This window comes from Notamacropus eugenii, chromosome 4 (assembly GCF_028372415.1).
Source record: "Notamacropus eugenii isolate mMacEug1 chromosome 4, mMacEug1.pri_v2, whole genome shotgun sequence".
NCBI classification, from domain to species: domain Eukaryota; kingdom Metazoa; phylum Chordata; class Mammalia; order Diprotodontia; family Macropodidae; genus Notamacropus; species Notamacropus eugenii.
In genome coordinates, this window is record NC_092875.1 from 16,137,691 (window position 1) to 16,147,423 (window position 9,733).

Sequence of the window (9,733 nt, forward strand, 5' to 3'; positions counted from 1 at the left end):
CAACAACCCTGGGAGGTAGGTGCTATTATAATCTCTATTACAGATGAAGAAACTGAGGCAGAGATTAAGTGACTTGTCCAAGGTCAGACAGCTAATAAGTGTCTGGAGTCAGATCTTCCTGAGTGTAGGCCCAGCATTCTATCCACTGCACCAAATAGCTGCCCCTTACTTATCGCATTTGAGCCTCACCATTACTTTGTGAAGTGAGCCAATTAATTGACATCAACTCCATTTTCTCTTGGAGAAACCTGAGGCTCCGGGTAAAAGTAACTTGTCCATAGTGACACAGATGGGAAAAGTAGACCTGCAGATTCAAACCTGTGTCTCTTGATTCTGAGACTGGTGTCCTTGACTCAGTACCATGAGCTCAGACTATATCATTCCCAAGCTCCAGGCCAGGTCAACTCCTAAGCTGTGACCTCTTCCTAAATTCTATTCTACCCTCCTCCAGGGCCCGAGCGATCAAGTACCGTCAGGAAAACCAGGAAGCTGTGGGCGGCTTCTTCTCCCAGATTGGAGAGCTCTACGTGGTCCACCATCTCTGGGGTAGGTTGATCTTTCTCTCGTTTCTCATCCCCATTGCCAACTGTGGATCAAAGGGTACAGGGGATTAACAATCTGCTTTACCCATTCCCTATTTTCTGAAGTATGGCCCCCTTGATTAACTAAGGCAAAAGAGAAAGAAAAATCTCGGGAACTTAGAAAAGAGAAATAGTTTCCTTCTCCTGGCCCTATAAATAATGGACTAGGACCTGGAATGTTCTCTCTTGTATGTGGATATGAGCCATACTGGATGTTATAAGTAAACAAGTAAAAAGATCAGTCCAAATTGAGGCAACACATTTTAGAGCAGGGGTTTTAGGTCTTTTTCATATCATAGATCCCTCTTACCACCTTTGGCCATCCAGTGAAGCCTCTGGAGTTCTCCTCAGAATAATGTTTGTACGTGTTTGAAAGAAATACTAAATTTCAGTTCAAGACAAGTGAAAGCAGAGACAGAATTGTTTTCCCAGTCAATTTCACAGACCCCCCTGAAATTCATCTGTAGACTCCTTTGTGTTCTGGACATGTAAATCCCACCTTATTCCCTGCTCAGATCTTATCTGGAGTATGGTGCCACGTTTTAGAAAGGACATGGGGGAGGAGGGCCTGGAGACCAGACCATATGAGGACTGATGAAAAGAGGTGTGGGTGTGGAACATTGAATATGCTGTCAGACTTTGATTTGTATGTATACCTGCATTTATTTCTTCCTTTTTTTTCTTCCCTTATTCATAGTGACAGCTGGCTGAGTAGGGATAGATTCTGAAATGAAGGTGATGGAAAACCAAAGAAATCTGTATAAATTTAAAATGAAAAAGACAGAGAAAAACTGGGCATGTTTAGCCTAGGAAAGATCAGGCTTAGTGGGGATTTGATTACTGTCTTCTTTCTTTTCCCTGAACTTAACCAACCCCAATAAAATGAGCATTTGTCTTTACATATAAAAAGTAGAAAGGAAAAGCAAGGATTATACATGAAACTGTCTTCAAGTGTTTGCAATGCGCTGTTTTGTGGAAGAGGGATTAGCCTTGTTCTGCTTGGCCCCAGAGGGCTGAATCAGGAGCCATGTAAGAAACAGAGATTTAGCTAGGTGTCAGAAAACCCCAATTTCTGTGACAGCTGCCTCCAGAGGTGGGGGCAGGCTGACTCCTCCACTTTGGAGATCTTTGACCAGAGGCTCAACAATGGTGCATTTGTCTGAGATATTGTTGGGGGAGCTAATTATTCAGTTGGGGTTTGGACAGGATTCATTTTGAGATCCCTTTCAACTCAAAAATTCCATGACCAAACTTACCCTCCTCCATCTAGAATCTTAAGAGCAAATCCTTCATACCCTCCATACCAACTCTCATCTCTATGATTACATCATCATAAATGTTCCCTTTTGATTCTTGTGACAGATGACTTAGGAATTCAGCATATTTTAATTTCAATTTCACACACACTGAAACTGAGAGGTTATGGAACTGTTCGTTAAGCCAGTGGAAAACCCTGGATTTTGACCTGTGTTCCATGGATTCCAGGGTCCATGCCCTTTCCATTATCCTACCATCCTTGTTAGATGACTTACACATAGACTTAGATTTCGTGATCAAATACTGGGGATAACGGTGACCATGAGCCTGTGAAAGGCACTCACGGGCACACTGGGTCAGCCTGTGGTATGTTCAAGCCAGTATTTTGTCCCACCCCAGTGGTGACCACAGGGTTTCTTTTCATTTGACATTATTGATGTCCATGCTTGGCAAAGACAAGAGCTGGCTCCTCTTGGTAGGAATGGAAGGAACCTCAGGGATCCCACCTCTTCTTTCATAAACCAAAGAACCTCCCAACAAATGGGTATTCTAGCCTCTGCTCAATGGCCTCCAAGGAGGGAGAGTGTACCACCTCTCTAGTCAGCTCCTTCCATTTGGGGAGAGCTTTCATTAGGTGTGGGGGGGTGGGGGGAGGAAGAAGGTAGGAGGGGGCAGTGTTTCCTGACATCAAACCTAAACTGAGCTCTTTACACCTTCCCCCTGTTGCTACGGGACCTTTCCTGTAGGTTCAAACAGAACTTGTATGCAGCAGTGCCCTTCATGATAAACAGCTGTCATTCCTTGTCTCTGCCCCACCCCACTCATTTTTCCTTCAGCTAAGGAGTGTTTTCTCTCTTTCATCAAAATCTCCAGGACCAGCCAGACCTGACCTGGAAGCCTGGTCCCTAAGGCCCCTTCCAGCCTGGTCTTCGCCCTGGAGTGAAGTGACAGTAAACTTTTTTTTTTTTTGCACTTAATAGTATTTCATATTTTTTTCAGTTACATGTAAAGATAGTTTTCAACATTCATTTTTGAAAGATTTTGAGTTCCTTCCCTCCCCTCTCCCCAAGACAGCAAGCAATCTGATACAGGTTATGATAGTAAACATTTATTAAACACCTACTATGTGTCAGATGCTGGGCCTGTGGCTCTTAGCTCCTCAGTAAGGTAGACCCAAAGCAGATGTCTTTCTGGGGACCCTACAGATGTTCCTAAACTGGAGAAGAGACAGAAGACCACCTGGTCCTGAAATCCCCATTTAACAAACACATCATGTTTCTACTTCTAGCCTATAAAGACCTGCAGTCCCGGGAGGAAACTCGAAATGCCGCCTGGAGGAAGAGGGGCTGGGACGAGAACGTATATTACACAGGTAAGGTGCTTGGTGGTCTTTCCTGTTCTCAGCATCTGACCTCATCACCACCACCCTCAAAGTTAATCAGGCAGTCAGCATTTATGAAATGTCTGTTAATTCCCAGGTGCTGTGCTAGGCACCCAAGATACAAAGACAAAAAAAAAAATCCTCAAGGGGGTTACATTCTATTGTGGGGGGGTGGGGCAGAGCTAGAGGAGAAGCAATATGGAGAGGACCTGACTTCGAATTCAGGCATTTGTTTAGCTGTGTGACCTTGTATGAGTCAGTCTCAGGGTCTCAGTTTCTTATCTGTAAAATGAGAGAGTTGCTGCAGATGGTTTCTAAGGCTCCTTCCAGCCCTGAATCTTTGACCTGTGATTTATGACATTTCATATTTGTGTGTGCGCGTGTATCTGTGTGTGTGCCTGAGTGTATGTGTGTGTGCCCGAGTGTGCATGTGTATGTATGTGCATGCTCGAGTGTGTGTGCCCGAGTGTGTGTATGTGTGTATGTGCGTGTGTGCCCAAGTGTGCATGTGCGTGTATGTGTGCGCTCGAGTGTGTGTGTGTATGTGCATGTGTGCCCAAGGGTGTGCGTATGTGTGTGCACACCCAAGTGTGTGCGCGCCCAAGTATGTGTGCCCGTGTATGTGCATGTACACCTGAGAATGTGCATGTGTGTATGTGTGTGTGCACCTGAGTGTGTGTATGCATATATGTGCATGTGCGCCCGAGAGTGTGAGTGTGTGCCAGAGTGTGCATGTGCACCGAAGTGTATATGTATGTATGCCCAAGTGTGCATGTGTGTGCACCCAAGTGTGTGTGCGTGTGCACCTGAGGGTGTATGTGTGTGTACATGTGTGTATGCGCATGTGCACCCACATGTGTGTGTGCACCTGAGTGTGTATGTGTGTGCATGTGCCCAAGAGTGTATGTGCATGTGCACCTGAATGTCTGTGTGTGTGTGCATGTGTGCGTGAGTGTGCATGTGTGTGTTGCCCCCACCCATCCCTATAGAATATAAATGCCTCGAGGGCAGGGACTGGTTCATTTTTGGTTTTGCATCCCCTGGTCCTAGCAAACAGTAGGCACTTACTAAAGGCTTGCTGCTTGTTTGCTTGATTCTCAGCAGCAGTAGGATAGGCAGGGTCTTAGCCTGAACACACAGATAAATGAAAGAGTTTGAGAATTACTGTTCTAGTGTCTTTGAGCTCTCCTATAGTAATTATTGACAACCCAAGCAAACAAACTATGCCTGTCATTCATTCATTCAACAGGTATTTACTAAACATCTACCATATGGAAGACCCTGGGCTGAAGTGCCTTTACTAGACATTTACATGGGCGAGTGAAGGGGTCACTTCTCAGCCTTTCTCTTTCCATTTCTGCTCCATCCTGTGGTCTCCCATGGGAGGGAGCTTGGATAACATCTATATGACAAGTTATCATTTATAGTGCTTTTTCACAGGCTTCCCTGAAAGGGAGGCAATACAAATTTTATCCCCATTTTACAAGTGAGGGAACAGAGACTCTGAGAGCGGAGGCGGTTTTTCCCCAGACATACAACTATAAGAAGTCCAGGGCAGGAGCCCAAGTTCTGGACTCTGGGCTCTTTCCATCAGCCCCGGCCATTTCCTGATCTGTCTAAAGCTGGAGTCAGTAAACTATGGCCCAGAGGCCAGCCCTGATCTGCTGCCTTGCCGTTTGTATGGACTGTGAACTAGGGATGATTTTTACATTTTAAAACTGGTTTTACGTTTAACGTACGTATAATACTTCAACATATGTATGTTAAGTGTATGCGTAATAATTCACATTTAGTGTACAAAAAACAGGCAGTGGGCCAGGTTTGGCACGCAGGAGATAGTTACCTGCCCTAGAGTATAGGTGAATGGCATGGCAGCTGGGGTTGTCACTGTGTCATAGTGAGAGAAGCGGTGGAGGGAGGCAGGAAGGAGCTGGTTTGAAATCCTGCCTCTGCCATTTAGTGACTCTATAGTCCCAAGAAAATCACTAAACCTCTCAACACTCTGAGCAGCTCTTATGGACTGATCGCTGATCTGCATTGGTAAAGGGAGTTTCCTCATTGGGAGGTCTCCAAACTAATGAAATCATCGGACTGGTCTGAAAGGGCATTGGAAGGGTGCCTGCTGGGTGAATCACAGCAATCACATAGGACACTGCTGACAAATCTGTTCAAAGACCAGAAGTGGAATAACAACCAAGGATAACCAGGGACAACCTGCATGGCCCCTGTGTGCCCACACCATGGCAGGAGAAAGGGAGGAAGGCCTCTGGCATGTTGGGTGGACCCATGGGGGTAAACTTATAGGAGGCCCTGGACAAGAGTGGTCCAGGATGGGCTGCTAGTGGCATCATCGAAGGGAATGTCCTATCAGAGCTCCATTGGCATCTTGAATTTCACAGGACAGTAGCCTGTGAGATAATGTATAGCTTCTCAAACTTTGAATCACTGTAGAAAAGTCCCTAGTTATAAGGGGAGGGGTCCTCTGCACAGCCCCAGTGACCTTGATCCTTTCTTTCCACAGTCCCTCTGGTACGGAACATGGAGTCTCGTATCATGATTCCCCTGAAGATCTCACCCCTCCAGTGACCCTGCGGACTCCTTCCTCATCACTGGAGGGAGCTGTTAGCCAGAAGAGCCCCTCTCCTCCCCTCCCCTGACACTGCCCCTTCCCTTTGCCCCCCCCACATCACCTCATATCACACTTCCCCTGCTCCCCTACATCCTTTTAGATTTCATGCCTCATTCCTTCCTTGGGGTCTGTTGGGCTCCTCAAGGAGTTAGGTCAGGCTGAGGCTAGCTGAATTAGACCAAGAGCTGGCTACTTTTAATTCCCAACCACCTTTCTGTTCTTCCCTTGGTTTAGGGCAGCTAGGTGACTCAGTGGATAGAATTTGGGGCTTGGAATCAGGAAGACCTGTGTTTAAATCATGCTTAAGACACTTACTAGCCATGGAACTAGCTGGGCATTTCCCATTATGTCTCTGGGCTTCAGTTTCCTCATCTGTAAAATGAGGATAACAACACCACCTACCTCACAGGATTGTTGTGAGGAGCAAACCCTTCAAGCCAGATATCATTTTTCTAATTCTCTTTGTTTGGCCAATTCCTTATCCCCCAGGGAAGTCTGAGCAGATCTCAGCTTCTGATTTCCTTTTCCCAAGGCCCCTTCATTGACTACCCAGGCCTGGTCTCCTTCCATGTGAACATCACAGATACCATCATTTTTACATACAAGGTGGTGTTGTCCTGTGGTTAGAGCTTAGGGGCAAGAGCTGGGGCCTTCAGCTTCTGGCTTCCCTGATGCACCTGAGCCAAGTCCCTTTCTTTGCTTCTTAACCCAGGCTCTTATCATATGATCCTGAACCAGTGAGAGGGCTAACCGAGGTCAAGGCTGTTGGGATGGGGACTTATAGGAAGATTGAGGGCTGTAAAAACAACTCACTGCCTGAGGCTCGGGGCCTGATGAAAGGATAGGCTTACCTTTGTGCTATGCCTATTTCCATGGTTATGTCTCCGCGTTAGGCTTTGAAGTATCACTGCAGCCACCTGCCAGGCAGAAGGGGAGCTCTCCCAGTAGGTTTTTTTTAAGGCTCTGGGCTGTGCTCTCCCTGTCCCCCCCCCCCCCATTTCTAGAATGGGGGACTTTGTCTATCATCTTCCTCTCTCCTTCCTCCTATTTCCTCTTGGGTCCACAGTCCTTCCTTCTGTGACTATCTGTTGCCATGTGGGGATCATTGCAATATGCGGGAGAAGTGGAGGTTGGGCCTCCTCAGATCCCTGTATCTCATGACGCTTGCACCCCTCTCCCTCTGGGGCGCCTGTACTGAAAGTCACTGACTGACCTAATTAAATATTTAATAGAAATGGTGTTTGCTCTTCTTCACCTGCCAGGAATCTCCCCCCGCTGCCCCGAGATTCCAGAGATAGGAGAGATTGGAGCTGGTGAAGGGGAGGAGCTAAGAATCAGCTCGGAAAATGAGGTTGGCACCAAAGGAGACAGACAGGGTTGGAGTTTTTCAGTGAGACTCCTGGGCAGAGGACACATTGGGAAAATCATGGAGGTTAGCCTATTTCTCCTGCTCTAGAGTCTGGGGAAGGGAAGGCTCAGGAAAGGTTTGGGAACTCTTTCTGAAGGAAAGATCCACTTGGGTGGATCACCTCTTTCTTCTTGGGCTTAGAGGGCAGAGCCAGGAGCAGTGGAGAGGAGGGAGAGCTTCAAAGAGGAAGATTTGGCATTGTGTCAGGCAAAACTTCCTCCTTTCAATTAAGTCTTGGGGCCAGGGTGTCTTCAAGTAAAGGCTGAATGATGATTTGTTGGGCAAGGACCTCAGCAGCCATTTGGTCCAGCCAAGACTAAAAAAGGAATCTACATTATAACATACCTGACATGGTTGTCTGACCTCCCAAGGATGAGAAACTGATCAGCCCTCTAGGCAGTTCATTCCACTTTAGGATAACTCTCATTTTCAGGAAATCTATCCTGGTGTCAAACCTAAATTGTCTTCACTGCAAAGACCTCCCCTTTCATTTAGCTTTTCGTAGTTGTAGAGGGGTATTTTAACTTAAATAGAGAATCAATTAGGTGGAAAGTGGATAGAGGGCAGTACTTGGAGTTAGGAAGATCTGAATTCTAATCCTGCCCCTGACATTAACTGTGTGACTTTGGGCAAGTCACTTCACCACTATCCCCAGTAGCCTCAGTTTCCTCATCTGTAAAATGAGGATAATGATAGCACCTTCCTCACAATGTTGTGAGAATCCAATGAGATAGCATGTAAAATGGTATACACACCTGAAAATGCTGTGTAAATGCTAGCTCTGATTAACCATGTAGACATGAGTCACCTTGAAATGACGAGATTGCAGCTATATTTGGGAGGGTTTTTGTTTTGTTTTACTGAGTATGACCAGATTCTGTGGAAGTCATTTCCATTTCTTTATAGCTAAATTCTCTTTAAAAGGGCCAACTCATTTGACTTTTAAATCAGCAATAGGGAACACAAAATTTGATCCAATGAGTACAATTACTGTTGAAAATAAGCTCCAGAGTGAGAGGGAAGGAGAGTTAGGGAGGTAGGGGATCCAAGTTGGAAACCTGGAGAAAGGTAAAGAAACATCTAGCATTCACATACCTACTTACTCCTACAAAAACCTGAAGTTTACTTCAGACTGAATAATGATCAAGACAATCATTATATTTCAAGAAATCACAAATGAAAACTACCCAGATTCATTAGAACCAGAGGACAAGAAAATCCACTGATTATCTCCTGAAAGAAACCCCAAAAGGAAAAGTCTTACTGATATCATAGCCAAAAGTGAGAGCTCCTACATCAGAGAATATACTTCAAACATTCCAAAAGAAGCAGTTTAAATACCAAAGAACCAAAATCAGGATCATACAAAAACTGGCAGCATCTACCAAAAATCAGAGGAGAGCATGGAATTCAGTATACAAAAGGCAAGAAGAGATACTGGTTTGCAACCAAGGATAACTTACTCTGCAAAGTGTAAATTTATTGGAGCAATTAATGGGACCTTATTTAATATGAACAAACAAGTCCCCCTTCAGAATTATAATGTCTTCAAAGATCATTGAAGGAGTTGAATAAGAAAAACAGGAACTTGGCTTTGGATTAGTTCTGCTTTGATTTTTAGAGGGGAAAAATAAGGGAGAATGAAAAGAATATACTTGTCTAGAATGGAGGAAAAAGGGAATAGAACTTGCTTCTCATAACTGGGATGGATGAGAATACAAATATTTTCAAATATGGAGGGAGGGATAGGGAAAATATATCAGACGAATCTCTTATGAGAATCAGGCAAAAGAGGGTTGAACAAAACAACAGAGGGTTGAATAAAACAACAAAGAAATAAGGTAGGATTAAGAGAGGTTAAGAGGGGAAATAATGCCTGTGAGGATATAGTCACCAGCAAAAGAAACTTCTGGATCCCAAAGCGGAGAAGAAAAAAACTGAAATCTAAGAGAATGTTCAACAATTAGGAGAATGTCTGAACAAATGGTGGTCACCAAAAAACAAATGCTGGTAATAGAATATGATCATTTTCTAAGAGATGATGAAAAAAATGTTTTTAGGAAGTAAGAGCCAATGTGTTGTGAATTAAACAAAACAAAGTATACACAGATAACATCACACTGAAAAATGATAGGGAAAGACCTAAGAACTCCAAGGAAACATTGGCCAACCATATCTCCAGTGGTCCCAAGATAGAAGAAATGAGCAGGAGCCAACAAAGATGACCACTGAACATTTTTTTGAAAATATATGAAAAAGAACAGAAGGAAATACAGTTGAGGAGACCAATTTTGAAAGTGTATGTCTTTAAGTGTATGTAATGGAGACTCATGATTTCACATACCAATCCTATTTTGTGTTTTTAATATGTTTATGGAAATGCTTATTATTACTAATAAAAGTAAAATTGAAGAGTGCTGGATTTGACATCAAAGTGCCTGAGTTTAAAACCCAGTTATATCACTTCCTATCTCTGT

General features: G+C 44.4%; 1 protein-coding gene across 1 annotated transcript in view; it reads left to right on the plus strand.

Annotated features, from left to right (window-relative positions):
- NIPSNAP1 (nipsnap homolog 1) overlaps positions 1–7,083 on the plus strand; it is a 41,482-nt gene extending 34,399 nt beyond the window's left edge. Inside the window, exons 8-10 of the mRNA XM_072600032.1 lie at positions 452–546; positions 3,127–3,210; positions 5,741–7,083. Coding sequence (XP_072456133.1) covers positions 452–546; positions 3,127–3,210; positions 5,741–5,805 — 244 coding nt within the window. The 3' untranslated portion in view covers positions 5,806–7,083. The remainder of the gene's footprint in view (positions 1–451; positions 547–3,126; positions 3,211–5,740) is intronic.
- Positions 7,084–9,733: the final 2,650 nt, after the last annotated feature.